The 17712-nt window shown below is 38.3% G+C and overlaps 1 protein-coding gene across 1 annotated transcript in view; it reads left to right on the top strand.

The window, feature by feature from the left end:
- Window positions 1-1410: 1410 nt before the first annotated feature.
- LOC143149184 (tyrosine-protein kinase Dnt) overlaps window positions 1411-17712 on the top strand; it is a 140331-nt gene continuing 124029 nt past the window's right edge. Inside the window, exon 1 of the mRNA XM_076316349.1 lies at window positions 1411-1555. Within this exon, the coding sequence (XP_076172464.1) occupies window positions 1411-1555 (145 nt within the window). The remainder of the gene's footprint in view (window positions 1556-17712) is intronic.

Genomic DNA, 17712 nt, shown 5'->3' with positions numbered 1-17712 from the left:
TAGTAAACAGCGCGGCTCGAACTTTTAAATTTTAAGTTCTCGTGTTTAGAGAACGGAGCATCGCTTTGCAAACTGTTAGAGGACTCTTTAATTTTCCTATAACTTTGGGACAATGTGTCCGCACTATTACCGAGCAAAAATGCTTAAATTTGTCGTCGATACACTGCCAATAAAAAATGTTACGAAGGAAGATTAAATTAACAAAATCAATTCATGCGCGATAATAATTACCTTTCGTAGGCTTCTGCTTTTTATATCGATTACTGGTACAAATTTCGAAAGATTTTAAAGAAGTTTAAATTTTGCAAAAGAAAGTTACATTGGGAAAACAGTGGTCACCTTTACGAAAATTTGATCGTTTTTACATTGAAAGAATGATTAAAAACAAAAAAGATTTTTTAAATGTATCATTTGTAATTTGAAATTCAAATTTACACGGGCTCTTTTCGCTTTTTAAACTTTGCGCGCCGCAAACATTTCGATCGGTATATTTATGAAAATATTATTTCGTTCGAGTAAAACAATATTAAAACGGCGCGTCGGGAAGTATCGCGGGGCGTTCGTCTCTGTTAATTAATTTCTAAAATTGTTTACGCCCGGTCCTCCCCGATTCAACAGCGACGAAAAAAATGGGGGAGAAACAGGAGGAGCACAAAGCTGCGTGGGAATTTCACGTTCCCCGGATATTTCGACGATTTTCACGTCGCTTCGAGGTTCGCCAGCTATTCGAAGGTGTGACTTACACTTACCGCGATTCGCAATACGTACGCACGCCGTGCTTTATCCAGTGATTCGTCAGCCGTTTGCGTGTACGGTGTCGCACCCCCAAACGAGCGCAGGCGCAGGTCGGGTATCGCTTCGCGTCTCGTATCCGCGAGCGTCGGCCGTCAGTTGCGTCCCGACGCCGACGACGCCTGGATTCGTCACTTTCGTTGTCCTGTGACCACTCTACGGTTCACGTTCACCGACGACACGCCATGTGACAGACGCAAAACTACGCGAAACTTGTTCCAGCATGGATGATACATAACCTATGCACTCGAAACGCGTTCCACGCGACAGAATCGCCGATAAGATAGGTTAGATTGTACACGAATCGTTCGAGTACGTTGCACGCACGATAAACGACGCAACGGAAGAAACTATCGTTCGCGAGGCAGGTGGGCGACCGAACGATCGAAACTCGAGTCGAAGTTGGACCGTGATCGAACGACACGTCGGCCGGTAGCAGTATCGAGTATCGCGTACTATCGAACGATGATTTCGCGCGTAAAAGAGGGGCGAGTGAAGTTCGCCCGCGCAGAGACGGTCGACTGGATTTTCTGCGGGCCTCTGCCGTTGTCACGTGTTTAGGGTAGAAAAAGAGAAGGAAAGTGGCACTGTTTACGCGCGTGATTACAACGGTGCGTGATGTTATTATGTGAGACAATGCGGTGGGGTGTTGGATACTGCAATCTGTTGCGGTGCAAGTTCTTCATCCTTTTGGTTCTGGTCGGCTGCAGCGATGGATACTTGAACATCTTTATCAGCCAGTCCCAGGTCATGAAGCTGCTGGGTGAGTTTGTTTCGATAAGCTTTTCACTTTTTGTGTTCGCGCGGCGCGTTCTTAGAATACCGCCGAACAGTAATTGTACGAGTTTTATTCGAGGTTAGGCGAGTAACAACTGTACCTATTTTGTACGGTAAATTTACATTTATCTTTATTTATACGTATGGTATTTTATTCGGTTGTTCGAAAAGTCATTTCGTTTTCCAAAATGGAGAATATATAATTTAATAAAATGTTTATACACTCTAGAAAAATCGTGTTTAGTTTTCACCAAAAAGAAAAAAAACGACATGACTTTCCGAACAACCTAATATTTAAGCGTTTGATTCGTATTGGATATACGATTCTGGTGCAATGAAATTGTATTATTATTGAAATTATCGTTGGTTTAGAAATTCAATTGACTCGATCGAACAAAAATTGGCACAGTAATCGGATAGAAAAATAATCGATACATGTGAAAAGTTTAGCAAGTATGTAACCTAGTATGTAAACATGTAAACAGCCGAGGAAGATTGAAAAGACATTTAAATGCTCAATGCCGATTGACTTTTCAATGTTCTTCGCGAGCTTTGTCTACGCGACCTTTGAAATTTTTTAACAAAACTCGAACTCGTAAGAGAATTGTCATTTAATTAGTGTAAGGTTAACACAAGTGGCGCTTTCGAATAATTTATTTAAATATAACTCACAATGATAATAGTCAAACTCGACATAGCATCGAATAAGTTAAAAAAGTAAAAGAGACTTTTATATAACATAGTATTTAAAATATAAGTTTCTTATATTATCTTGTCTATTTTTAATTCATTTAGCTACTCACAAATGGCGCTAAAAAGTAATACACTCTTTCAAGAGATTGTAACTAATCTAAACCAAACTTTTACAACCATACCGGAAGTTACATTCGAATCTTGAATATTTTAAATTATGCGAATATAAACTATATTCGGTTCAAGTAAAATTAAATATTTACAGAAGACGCTTAGTTTTCTTTTTTTTTACAAAACGAGTAAGAATCTTTCCATTGGTATCTCTGGCAAGAAATTCAAATAGATTCATTTTATTTTCCATTAATATTTGTAATGTTTCTTTAATCATCTCCATACTGGATAATTTTATAGCGACGTAAAATATACTTCGCGAGTCTGAAACGAGAACCGGTTCGAAAGATGTAATCGTTGAAAGAAATTTTTATACGAAGGACTCTCCTAATTAGAACTTTCCGTCGAGGTAAATGTAAAACAATATTTCAGCCACGTCGATTTGTCTCCGGCGGAGCTAATCCTTGTGGGAAATTAGTGTCTCGTACGGCTCGTCCTCTTTTTCCGCGTCGAATTTAAAAATACACGAGGACCCGGCGGTACCTTTGATGAAAGCTTTCGCGCGTGTCGGTCGTTAACAGATCTCATTACAATTGCAACGCGTTGAGCGTTTTAGTTGTCGTCCAAAGCTGGAGAAGCGTGGCAAGAAAGAACACGAGAGGAGAGAACAATGAACGCGTTAAATTAGAGCCGGCTATTGTGTCGTCAAAGTGTCAAAAAACTCGAGCAAAGAAAGTTTCACTGTACTTTTGACGGGCCTGAGATACACGATTTGTTTTAAACTTTTAAAAGCCTGACCATTACGACTGACATTTTTGACTAACAAATTCAGACGTATCCATCCGCGACAATATTCAGTTGAAACGACTTTCGATACAATTAAATAGTATGATTAGAAATTAATTCTACGTTCAATATTTTCTAGCAATTACTTATCAATGAATCAACACTTTTCTTGATTATTGCATAGTTTTGTCGATTGTCAAAACTTGATTCAATATAATCAAACTTCACCTTTGTTTTGTGTATTGTGAAATTATTCAGCCATAATGACATTCAATACAATTAAACGATATAATTAAAAATTAATTCTACGTTCAATATTTATTAGCAGTCAATTATCAATGGATCAACACTTTTCTTGATTATTGTATAATTTAGTCGATTACCAAAACTTGATTCAATATTATCAAACTTCACCTTTGTTTTGTGTATTGCGAAATTATTCAGTCATAATGACATTCAATACAATTAAACGATATAATTAAAAATTAATTCTACGTTCAATATTTATTAGCAGTCAATTATCAATGGATCAACACTTTTCTTGATTATTGTATAATTTAGTCGATTACCAAAACTTGATTCAATATTATCAAACTTCACCTTTGTTTTGTGTATTGCGAAATTATTCAGTCATAATGACATTCAATACAATTAAACGATATAATTAAAAATTAATTCTACGTTCAATATTTATTAGCAGTCAATTATCAATGGATCAACACTTATCTTGATTATTGTATAGTTTTGTCGATTGTCAAAACTTGATTCAATATAATCGAACTTTACCTCTGTTTTGTGTAAACAACAAATTGGTGACCTTGTCGGTAAATTTATCGACCTTTCGTTTAACTCGTGTTTTTTTTTTTTAGAATTTACGTTATAGTATAAATGATAATACGCAATATAATGGTAATTGATGCAAAGATACTTTTGATACATTTTGTGATAATTATCTTGCATAAGAAAGATGCACTTGCTTAAATCTGTTTGCTTGTGCATTCAATGCAGTATTTTAATTTGATAAAATTACTATCACGTGTTGTGTATTATCATTTATGTAGATTATTATGTCATTTCTAAAAAATACAAGAATTAATTGAACCATCAATACTTCAACAATACGGTCACCGTGAACATTAAAAAAAATATTATTCAACATAAGTAACTATTGTTACATTAAATACTTCCTTAACCTTGAATCTCGAGTTACTTATTTCCGACGAGCACTCAAAAACAATTAATAATAATTAATACGTGAAATTAACTCTTTACAGATTAAAATATTCATTGTCTCCGTGAAATTGATACAGCATCAATTCGATTTGTTAGTTTTTCTTTAAAAGAGAAAAAAGTGGTCGAAAAATATTTTCAAAAATTATCCGAACGACAGTAGACGGTTGTTGGAAATAATGGGCATCGGTATCGCGACCAAAAGTAATTGTAAACATTGTTATTTGTCCAGGATCAGCTACCTTTCAAAACGACGTTACCGGTGGAACAACCCGATAAATTCACATCGGCGTATCGTAGATTTTTAATTAGAAGTGTGGTGCAATTGTGCATGACCGGCTGGTAACTAGTCACGGCTGCGTATAATTGCCGAATTAACAATGGCCGTGGTGAACGAGGTCGAATTTAATAATGCGCACCTGTGCAAATCACATCGAGCTCCACTCGTCTCGTGGTTCTTGATACAGTATTGATTAGCGTCACGAAAAAGGAAAAAAAAGGAAAAATACCGCAGACGTTTTCATTAAATGGGGTGCATCTTAAATCGTAACGGAACCAATCGGGGGTTTATTCTTTGCGACGAAATAAATCGAGATTACCGTATTTTCGTATTGCGAGCTTTCGTCGTTTGTGCGTGTATTTAATTTCCCCGAGGTCTGATTTAATGACTTTCAGCGCAGGGTACAAACGTACACTGTCGGCCAAAAGTATATCCCGTATCGACATTCGATCCATAACCGCGTTACGTTATTTTTAATAACCGAACATCGACACATTGCGGAATAGATATTTATATTGTTCGCGAAAGCGAGGGATCTAAAATAAGTGTACGTTGGAATTCACCGTGTAAAAATAAAACAAGATTATCGTTAAATCTATAGCTATCGGAGAAAGTTACAAGATTTATTATCAGAACCGTTGCACATTATATCGAATTGTTCGAAAAGTCATTTTATTTTTCTTGGTGAAAATATAAAACGATTTTTTTATAACGTACAAACATTCTATTAAATTACATATTCTCCATTTTGGAAAACGAAACTACTTTCCGAACAACCCAATAATAAACGTTCCTATAAATTTGTTTACCGATACGTACACATTTTCCGTAAAAGAAAAAATCATAAAAAATTCACCGAGAAAATTCCTCGTATCTCCAAGTAGTTTTCAATGCAACATTAAGGTGAGAAAAATTCCGTGTTCGTTATCGCGTGTCGAACCCGAGATACCGCGGACAAAAAGAAATTTAAAAAATTCTTCCTTTTTTTCGAATCGATGAAACGAGGCTGAAAAGTTTCGCGAAAATTCGTAGAGCCGTGGGTGATTCGGTCCCCTTGGAGTATTTCGAGCGAGAGCGCGATGAATAGGGAAAGCGAGCTGGATACAGTTGTCGGAGGTAACTGCGCGACAGTTGGAGAGACGAAGACTCCGACAATTGAAGAGGGATCGGGAACTCCTATGATCGTTGCAATTGCTCTAGCAATTTGCGGCGCGAGGCGTCCGTTTTTGGTGGTCAACAGCTATGCACACAGGGGCATTTACGCACCTGTATGTGCTTAGTCTCCGTTCCATCCGATATCACTTTACGGTTCCACGATTCATTCGCTTCTATCCGTCTCTATATAGCGGGTCTATGTGCTCAGCTTGGCCGCGTCAGTTTCCTGCTAGCAGAAAAGAGGGAAAACGTGGAATAACTGTATTTACGAGCGCGCGGCCGCTCGTGACTCTTCGAAAATCGAGCCAATCCCGGCGCGGCGTCGCTCGAAATGGCTCCATCGCCCGTTTCTGGTGTCAATGGTCTTACGGTCGGGTATCTACGCGTTTTTCCACGGGTTTGCGCTAATAGCGACGTGCCCCGCTATCCGACGCATCGCGCCGAGGGGCCAGAGCGTAAAAACTGTACCGAGCGCGTCCGATTAAAAAGACAGCTGCTCTCTTTTGAATTTACAGCGATATCCACGCTGGACTTGAATCGTTGCCCATTGGTATAGTAGGTCTCGAAACTGTGCGCGGCTTTACACGTTTTCTATCCGGTAGCTTGAAAATCTCGTGGAGTTTGTTTCTTTTTTTTTTCTTTTTTTTGTTTTTTGTTTTTCGTTAGCCGAGTAGAGGATGACCGTTGGCTCGAGCGCGATAGCGAGGATGTCGAAGGAAAGTGGATGCAAGTCGGGCCTCGAATCCACTGGAAAGCAATACTTTTCGAAACTCGTGAAGTAACGTGTATTGAATGCCTCGGTACGTGGTGGGTTAATTTAATATATAATAAAGGTCGCGTCGATTTTCTCGAATCGAGAACCATCGCACCAGGTACAGATACAAATACTATTCGCATCCCTTGACGTTCACAACGACGAGATCTTTGAAATCGCCTGTTCTAATTTTCTTAAAATTCGAGCGAAAGGAAACATTCGATACAACGGTCGTGCAATGATATTTATTCGAAAAGAGAGTCGAAACGTCGTTGATAAAAACGATCGATTCGAAAACCGATAATTAGTCGGTTATTTATCGAAACCTCGGCCCCGTTGGATTTAAGACGTCAACTGTCCCGAGTTCTTTCACATCGCGTGACGACAGGGTGGTGAACTTATCCGAGCGTCGGTTGCCTCGAATTCATCGGTCTTCGACTCGACAAAGGAACACACTCGCGCCGTTTCACGGGCATAAAACAGCGCGTTGTTAGGCTGAAAAATGGCTGACAGGAGACGATGCAACTTTAAGCCGTTAGTCTACGTCGTAGCGTTGTCCGGGCGAAGGGATATCAAGGCGTCGCCGGGTTGAGTGACGTCCGACCGTGGAGTCGCTGCGTCGGCGGAAAGAATGGTGGCTTTAGAGTCGATTTCTCAGATGCCTAAGCACCCGTGGAACCTAACGGACGACGTAATCCTCGTTAGGTCTCGAATAACCAATCCCCCCTCTTGGTGTCCCGGTTGCCGTGCGCGCAGTGCCTGAACAACCAACAGAGAGAAAGGGTTGATCGCGTCGCGCGTGGACCGATCCACTGTAGGCGAGTTTAGTCGTCGGGGCTCTTGAAAGTCACTTAACTTAGATTGCACCGACGAAATGACTTTAGTTCTCCCGGAAAACTTCGTTCCGTTGGCGGAGCATTGCTCGAAAGCACCGAAAAAAGGGAGTGGGGGAGGAGGGGACCACCACCGAGAGGGACCGGGTGGAATGCACGGTGACAGAGGAGAAAGGGAGCCATGACCTGCATCGACAAAGGGACGAGGGAGACGGTGAATCTCGCGTACACGCTTTCGCCCCCGGATACGAGCGAACCGTCTCGGTGGGGATGAAAATACAAGTACACCTTCGGTTGATGCCACTCATCGTGGGGATTCAGCACGTATTTCTGGAGAAGTTCCCGAGCGTTCGTACGGGAACCGACACTGATTGGGTAGAGGATTTCTAGGGCATCGCAACTGGGTGAAGCACGGACCACTACTGCCAGCCTACACTGCATTTTAACGAAGCCTGCCCGGAGAACTGAAAAACTGAATTTTCAGCCAACGGGAAGGACGAGAGGATGGAGATGCTGTTATCACGTTCGGGACTTTTTTCACGGACTTTGGTACTCGGCACGGGTTAATTGCGCTCGGTGCTAGACTACCGTCTTTCCTTGTATCCGCTCGTATAACGGCCAGAAGTGGAATTAAATTTCATACACTAATGAAAATTAATGATTTTATGTTTTGCACTTGCGTCTTCGCGGATGACGGTATTAAGCATAGTATCGAGTTTCTTTAGGTAATTTTTCTTCGTACGTAATTGAAAGTTTTTTTTTTTCGGTGATGATCGAAGGAACGTGTAATTGAAAATAGAACGAACGAACTTGTCTTTCGATTTACTATTCGTGGAAGAAGTTTCACGATACTCTGGCGTGTAGGCATGGAAACGTATGGAAGTTTTAATTTTCGTCGATGGACGATTTCTCGCGGTTGCAAACCATCCGAGTATGTAACGCGATACTCGCTCCCTGATGCATCTCCCTCGCTTTTCGGTGTGTTTCGTTCGCTTCTTTCTTCGTCGGGCGGCACACGCTATGCGGAGCATCGGACAGAGATAAAATAAATCGATTCTTGAGATACAATCGCTGCCCTCCCCCGATATAACGATACGAACGAACGCCATTAGTGTCGTTATATCGAGGATTCATTGTTTCGGGGCAAATAGGCAAGATTTTTCAGTCGAACTCGGTAAATTTTTGACGAAAATTGTTACCAAATAGAGATACAGTCGTACCGTGTAATAAAAGTTTATATCGTTCAACAGTATTTGATCATTTATTGTACATGTATTTAGAGAGAATACAGAATAATACAGAATTTAGTATTATTTTTAAGGAGTTGAACGTTGTTTTACTGTTTTCATGGAAGGAAATATTTGGAATAAAAGTACACGTACGTATGAACAATTACTAGATTCTTTTGGTAGACGAAAATAAATTTTCGATACGGTGGATGAAAAGTCAAATACTTTTGAGCGATGGAGTAAACGAACGTTACAATACAGAGTATCGAAAAAAGCCTGTTAGAAACGAACGAGGGTTTCTTTTGCCAAAATAGATTGAAAATGTCGAAGGTTGTTTTTTCTGCGAGTTTTTATTTTCAAGATAATGGACTTTGAAAATTGGGTGTGTCACGCGCGTAGTTAAAGCGGTTCAGTGGTTCTCATTTCAGACACCTGTCGTGTTTACGTGAAATGTACGAAGCGGTAAATTCCAACAGACGGAACTTTTTTCAGGAAAAAATCTCGAAAACATTTTATAATTAAGAAGAAAAGTTGTCGAAGCGTTTGCATTTTTACGGAATGAAATTATTTACGCTAACCCCGTGCGCAGTACACACTGCAAATATCATTGAATTGTTAATATTTCCAACGAATCGTAAATTAACCAAATAGAAGGAATTAAACGTTAGATCGTATTGTATAAAACATTACTGGCCTGCAAATAATCGATGAACGATCAACGAGTAATAATTACTTATAATTTTTCATTTATGTATCTAAAAATACAACCTCACGCGCACATAAACTATTAGTTTCGTTCGTGTGAAGCGCGGTGGACAGAAACAGAAATCTATTATATTAATGTTACATTAAATAAAAATAAACTGTTCTTTTTTTTTTTTTACTCAGCCTGTAACACACGCAGTTTTATATTTATCGTAAAAAGGATGAAATGATAGACGGTACAGAAATCCACCCGGAAAAGCGGCGCAGGGTCGAAATCCTCGTGGTCGTGGTGGAAATTTGCGGCGAAACAGTTTTTAATTAAATCATTGAGCCGACGACAAAAATACGCATTCATAGCGGGAAAAAATATTTTTCTACGCGATACAGCCCTGCGCCACGCTCGATCCAGCTAGCGTGGAAACTTTTGGCAAATGGTTTTCGCCCGAATTCGTCCACGGACCGTCGGAACAGCCGTCCGAACACTTTCGAATTACCCGCTCCTGAAATTGATTTTTAATTTGCTCCCAGACACGGCGGTGCGTGACGCGCAATCGTTTCCCCGTGTGTTCGACCCTGTCTGGACCGACAAACAGCCGACAACATTTTCATTCTCGTTGTCCGTTGGGTCCACCTCGTGAAACAACCCTTGCACGATAGTACGGCTCGGCGTCTGTCACTGGAAACGACGCGACGAAATCACTTATACGGTGCTGCCGTAAGTTCTGTCGCAAATATTACAATGTATCGATATATTGCGAAACAGGACAAAAAATATTATCGTCTTCCGAAAGACGTAATCCGAGGAAAGAAATGTTTTCGATTATATAGCCTTGTGAAATTAATTTTCTTGTTCTAAGATTATTTCTATTATCTTACAAACCAATATTTATATATAATATTCTTTGGATCATAATTCCTTGTGAAACTAATTTCTTCGTTTTATGATTACTTCTATTATCTTACAAATCAATATTTATATATTATATTTTTCCGATTATATTTCCTTGTGAAACTAATTTTTTTATTTTAAAATTACTTTTAGTATTTTCCAAAGCAATATTTATATATTATATTTCCTTGTGAAACTAATTTTTTTATTTTAAAATTACTTTTATTATCTTCCAAACTAATATTTATATAAAATATATTTCCGATTATATTTCCTTGTGAAATTAATTTTGTCTTAAGATTACTTCTATTGTCTTCCAAACCAACATTTATATAAAATATATTTCCGATTATATTTCCTTGTGAAATTAATTTTGTTTTAAGATTACTTCTATTGTCTTCCAAACCAACATTTATATAAAATATTTTTCCGATTATATTTCCTTGTGAAATTAATTTTGTTTTAAGATTACTTCTATTGTCTTCTAAACCAATATTTATATATAATATTTTTCCGATTATATTTCCTTGTGAAATTAATTTTGTTTTAAGATTACTTCTATTATCTTCCAAACCTGTTTACTTATGCATTCTTGATTACGAAGCGAAAATTTGAATCGGTGCATTATTTCTTCGAAATGGTTATTTAAACGTCCTTGTGAATGAAATTGGGGAAACATATTTTGATAAATTTACTGCACAGATAACAGAATGTACCAGCCACGAATGAAAATACCACGGAAATACTCCACTACGCGTACCTCTATTAAATTTAACCTATTATGATTAGACCGCATGGAAGCTTATTCAAACAAGCGCATGAGGCACTTTATTGTGCTTTAATGTGCTGCGCTCCTATTGGAAAATTATCACCTAAAATACATAGACGCGCATTTTACTTTTCGATACATAAAATAGCATATTGTTCCATTAAAATGTTAGCAGGAACGAAGAAGAAAAGCTTTTTTCATCGATAGAAAGAAATATATAATATTTATACATAATATTTAGAAATAAATAATTTTCTGGTCTTCCCTCTACATATGTACAATTTTTTATTAAAATCTCTGTGTAACAAGGGCACTCTTGTCGGTATCTCCTTAACTCGCTTCAATCAAGATAAATCGTGTCTTGTAGCACGTTCTACTTCATTGGACTTTACAAAAGCGTTTGACACGATTGATCACAACCTGTTGATTGCTAAATTGCACAATCTTGATCTCCCACCGTTGAATTTCTTTTTCGTTCTTATTTTCCTCAAGTTCTTGTTCTAGTTTCCAGAACGATAACAGTATAGGAGGACATACATTGTCACGCAGAACAAAATCGAATCGATGTAAAATTCCTTTCGATACGATAAACACTATTTAATTAATATTACACATTACGGTAAAAATATATCATGTCATATTTTCGTATCTTAAAATCTCGTTCGAAGAGATTCGAGTAGAAAAATACAACGATCGAACGTTGTCGAAAAATAAAAATTTTCATCGGTGGATCTTTCGACTATCATAGTTCCCAAGCGGAAACTCGCTAGGTTAGAGTAAGAGTAAGAAAATAAATGTAAGAGCGATAGAGAGACGAACTTCTTTTTTAGCAGCGAGAGAACGAAGATTGAACCGAGAAAGTCAAAGTTCGTAGCGATAACGAAAGGGATACTTCGCGAGATCGGTGGTGTAGAGGGGGTAGGAACCTCGAGCGGGAAAAATATTTGGCGCAGACTGAGCGGGGGCAGCGAACGTCAGATTGCTCGTAGAGATTGTCGTTCGACGGCTGGCTCAGGAACACAGTTCACGTTCGACGACGTAGACGTCTTCCGAGGATCATTTATCACCCACTCTGCTGTAAAAATATTGACAAAAACCCTTCCTGGCGGGCGGATGGGTCGGTGCGTGCACCGGGATACAGGCGCGTCGCTTCGGCCCTATCAATTTCCACGAGCACACCAGCTCTGCAAGGAGCGTTAGCCAAATTGCAGCAGTTTGCCGACGGGTAGATCCTGCCAGACGATAACGTAAACCGCCATGGTTTATGGCTGAGCGATCTTCCGCGTCTCGTGTTTGTGCACACGGTTGGATGCGTGCGAACGCGTGTTTGTACCTGTGGATTCACATATTCCACCGATATGTGCATAAATACAGGACACACGTAGACGCAAGTGCAAATACATTACGTATTGATATAGGCAACGAGCGATGAGCCAATGCGAGTGACACGCGTACCCGGGCTGTACGAAGCTGTCGTCGATAAACTATCAGAAGCGCCGCGAAAGATTGAAAATTTCGTTTCTTAATCAATGGACGTGTAAACCGGGGATCGATGTGAATATTTTAGAGAATTTCTCGTGGTGTCAACTCGCTATAGTTGGCGTCGGTTGTATTGGCCGATCGAAGCTATTAAGGGGTAGATTCTACTACACGTACTGTACGGAGTAGTCATATTTCCGTGAAAGATTTGAAATGTTTCATACGATATCGCATCAAAATGTCCAAAGTATTCGAATAGGATTCGAATTGTATTTGTTCAATGTAGTCGAATAGTATTCGAATTGTATTTGTTCAAAGTATTCGAATAGTATTCGAATTGTATTTGTTCAAAGTATTCGAATAGTATTCGAAGTGTATTTGTCCTATATATTCGAATAGTATTCGAATTATATTTGTCTAAAGTATTCGAATAGTATTTGAATTATATTTGTCCAAAGTATTCGAATTGTATTTGTCTAAAGTATTCGAATAGTATTCGAATTGTATTTGTCTAAAGTATTCGAATAGTATTCGAATTGTATTTGTCCTAAGTATTCGAATAGTATTCGAATCATATTTGTTCAAAGTATTCGAATAATATTCGAATTTTACTTATCCAATATATTCGAATAGTATTCGAATTGTATTTGTTCAAAGTATTCGAATAGTATTCGAAGTGTATTTGTCCTATATATTCGAATAGTATTCGAATTATATTTGTCCAAAGTATTCGAATTATATTTGTCTAAAGTATTCGAATAGTATTTGAATTATATTTGTCCAAAGTATTCGAATTGTATTTGTCTAAAGTATTCGAATAGTATTCGAATTGTATTTGTCTAAAGTATTCGAATAGTATTCGAATTGTATTTGTCCTAAGTATTCGAATAGTATTCGAATCATATTTGTTCAAAGTATTCGAATAATATTCGAATTTTACTTGTCCAATATATTCGAATAGTATTCGAATTGTATTTGTCCAAAGTATTCGAATAGTATTCGAATTATATTTGTACAAAGTATTCGAATAGTATTTGAATTATATTTGTCCAAAGTATTCGAATAGTATTTGAATTATATTTGTCCAAAGTATTCGAATAGTATTTGGATTACATTTATCGAATATTTGAATCACCAAAGTGTTCGAATATTCGAATAGGAAAATTCATCAAGTAGTCACAATTCTAAAGATACGAAAAGAATTGAAGTATGCTGTGCGCTTAAAAATGAAGGCCATTTGCAACGTGACTTGCACAGTTACGGTAAATTAATTACGTCGCGAAACTCTTTACTGTTTAAGGGAGTTAATTAATATACTGTGTATTCTGTACGAACGCGCTAAAATTTGTTTCGCTTTTCGTTGAAGGGTTGACGCGATACCAACGTGGATATTTAACCGAGAACACGTATATCGTACCGAATACAACGGATATGGATTCAAAAATAAGTGACATAAAATAAGTGAATTTTCTGGTAATGTATCACGACCTGTACACGGATGAAAAGGAGCAAATTACGCGTGTCGACGGTGCGCATTTATTTTTGTGGTAAAACGATTTACCGATAATGCAGTTTTTCCATAAAAGTCAGCTTCTGTAACGTAGTCGGGCACACGGTTAAGCAAATGACATTACAGTGAAAAAAGGAGACATCAATGAATTTCCAATAAACACGCCGTGTTTATCGGGATTATTGAATCAAAAATGATGAAAACGTGCACGGACTTTAATCAGATATACTGTGGAGTTGTCACTCCGAAATTGACAAAATAATATTTTACTTGCTGCAGATTTACCCGTTTCAAAATTAATGGAACTTTCGTTCCGTTCAGTTCCTTGAATTTACAAAGATCGAGAAGAAAAACGTGGCGATCCGAACGAGCACGTTTCGATCTTTCATCCTTTCGCGATAAAAATTCGATTAAACATTAATCGAACACAGTCGTAACTTTGATTTCGATAACACAATAGCAATAAAATCGCAGAGTTCGATTATTTCAATAGGCTTCTATCCTTGACTTTAAACACGTATGTTTTAACGTTGTACGTTTTATAAATATTCAAGAATAACCGTTATATAGTTAAACTAGCACACCCCGACAAAAATAGCTTTTGAAATATAATCTTGGCGTCAGGCGTGCCACGATAGACTGGCCTCGACGTTTGCAAGCCTACGTCACTGCAAATGGTGGCCATTTTAAATAATAGTATTAATTTTCTCTCGTTACTAACCGAGAAAATTAAATTCTGATTAACGAAAAATGATGTTACACATTTTCTCCCAATATTTTCTTACACGAACGTACAACAGAACTTATGGCAGGACGATACGGATACACATGCCCGCCGGATCCACTACACGTGCAATAACCTTAATAGAATATGCGATCGAATTTCTCCACCACGGTGCATTATCGATTCTATCGGGTCGTTTCGTAAGTCGTGTATTTAATCATACGAGATTTCCGTTTAACGTAAACCCACATAAACACAGTTCTAACTGATCGAACACGATATCAGTTTACCGTAACAATCGTTGAAGTGAATTTCAGAAGGGTGATGAGTATTTTTCAATTCAAAACGAACACAGGGAGAATTCGCGTTAGACACGCTCTACTTATCGAACTCGATCAAGGAGAATGTAAATCTTATCAGGTCGAACCTTTTGATTGGCACAGAATCTAAACAAAAATCAAGTGTTCACATTCCTCTCGCATAAAAATCTTTGACAACTCGGACACATTAAACTTGTCACTTCTTTTCGAAAGTACACAATCTAGTTTCTACGAAACAGATCAATTTTGTGCAAAAAAAAAAAAAACGAAAGAACCGTTACTCGATGTACGGTTATCCGGACGAGTCTCCCTCGGATAAAGTTTATTCGAACAGAAATACGCAATGACTGGTAAAAATCATCGGATATTTACGCGTTTCGATTCGATGCGTTTTTCGTACACATTTTTCTTTCTTTTCGCGCGCGCCAGTTCGATTTACTATCAGACGTTATTTCTCCATTATCGCGGTCCGCCGGACGCGGAATAGAAAGAATTAATACGACAGCGGGCGGTCGTTATTTATCGCGATTCCGTTCCCGCGCAATAAATAACGTGCATCGAACGCTGCGTTGGCTGGCGGTGATCCTTTCATTCTCCTGCGTGTTCCGCAAGACTGGGGAATCTCGTCGCGTTGTCGGGGCTTCGGACAAAATTCGACAATGAAAAACTTGAAATTTCGGGCCTGACGTGAAACGCGGGACGGCCGGACGTCCGACTGGAGCTCGCACGGCAAGGAGGCTCGGTTATATGAAAGCCGCGTGATCGATGGAAACGAGCGTCGCGCCGCTTCCTCCGCGTTGTACGCTCGCCGGCGCGGGAGGACGCGTCGCGATTAATACGTCGGCTGGCAAGTAACCCCGGTGCTTTGCAATCCGATCGACAAACGCTGACCGTTGCTTTGCACGGGGAATTTATACAGGGTGACCGGTTACGAGACTCGGGAGCATGTTTACGAACACGAGTCAAGAAACAGGTTACACGGGTGGCTCGGTTCGCGATTATTGCGGTGCGAGTTTTAATGCAGCGAACACGATCGTTGTTGAGGAATTCTCTTGTATTGTCACGGACACGTGACTAGGGGAACAACGAACGATTTTTTGGAACGTTTTTCACCGACACGGGAACTTTGGAAAATTTTCGCGTTCGGTGGTCTAAAATTTCATGGATATATGGGATGCTCGATAGTATAAAATTTGATAGATATAATATGGGATGTTCGATAGTATAAAATTTGATAGATATAATATGGGATGTTTGATAGTATAAAATTTGATAGATATAATATGGGATGTTTGATAGTATAAAATTTGATAGATATAATATGGGATGTTTGATAGTATAAAATTCGATAGAAATAGTATGGGATGTTCGATAGTATAAAATCCGATAGAAATAATACGGGCTGTTCAAAATATTCTAAAATTCGATAAAAATAATATGGGATGTTGGATAGTATAAAATTCAATAGAAATAATACTGGCTGTTCAAAATATTCTAAAATTCGATAGAAATAATATAGGCTGTTCAAAATATTCTAAAATTCGATAGAAATAATATAGGCTGTTCGATATTCTAAAATTCGATAGGAATAATATGGGATGTTCGATATTCTAAAATTCGATAAAAATAATATGGAATGTTGGATAGTATAAAATTCAATAGAAATAATACGGGCTGTTCAAAATATTCTAAAATTCGATAAAAATAATATAGGCTGTTCGATATTCTAAAATGCGATAGAAATAATATAGGCTGTTTGATATTCTAAAATTTGATAGAAATAGTATGGGATGTTCGATAGTATAAAATTCGATGGAAATAATACGAGCTGTTCAAAATATTCTAAAATTCGATAGAAATAGTATGGACTCCTTTTCAAAATATTTCAAAATTCGATAGAAATAACGTGAGCTCCTTTTCGAGATATTTTGAAATTTTACAAAAGAAAGTACAAAAAGTGATCAAACGAGAGCAACAACGAACAATGTAATTCGAAGTATTTTTCTATTTTAGGTAAGTATTCGTCTACTTACAGTATCGGATAATTATGCGATAAATGTTTTCTCCAAACTTCTGAACTGTCTATCGATACTTCTACCGAGTTTTAGATCATTCCAAAGAGGATCTACCCTTAAGTTGATTAGGTTCAGAAAATAGATGCTCATCGTCATCTGGGAGGAGTATTTCTTCTCGTTGAAAAATACATCTCTATTTGATTATTCGGAAAGTCATTTCGTTCTTTTTGGTAAAAATGAAACACGATTTTTGTAGAGTGTATAAACATTTTATTAAATCGTATATACAAGAAAATAAAACAAATACAATATCAAAGAAGCCTATATCCTACGTTCAGATTCCCCACGTTAGTTTCAAAATTTTACAAAAGACAATCGAAGAACAAAAATCGAAAAAGTGCTCACAATTCCACTCCGGAAGAGAACAACGGTGGTTGGTACCGGTATCACCGTCAGCGATCGGGAATCGTACAATCGACAATCCACTCGATCTCGCGTGGTTTCGCTCGGTATCGACCCACTCCCAGAAATCGACCACCTGTCCCTCTCAGATGCCCTTGAAACGACCTTGACGTAATCACCGTTCCCTGGTCGAAGGTAGAGTTACGAAGTCGGTTGTCCCCAGGAGGTCTCGCGATCGTCCCCGTTCCCCGAAAGTGGT

This window comes from Ptiloglossa arizonensis, chromosome 1 (assembly GCF_051014685.1).
Source record: "Ptiloglossa arizonensis isolate GNS036 chromosome 1, iyPtiAriz1_principal, whole genome shotgun sequence".
Lineage (NCBI taxonomy): Eukaryota > Metazoa > Arthropoda > Insecta > Hymenoptera > Colletidae > Ptiloglossa > Ptiloglossa arizonensis.
The sequence above is the reverse complement of the archived record's forward strand: the minus strand, read 5'-3'. Positions and strand labels throughout refer to the sequence as shown.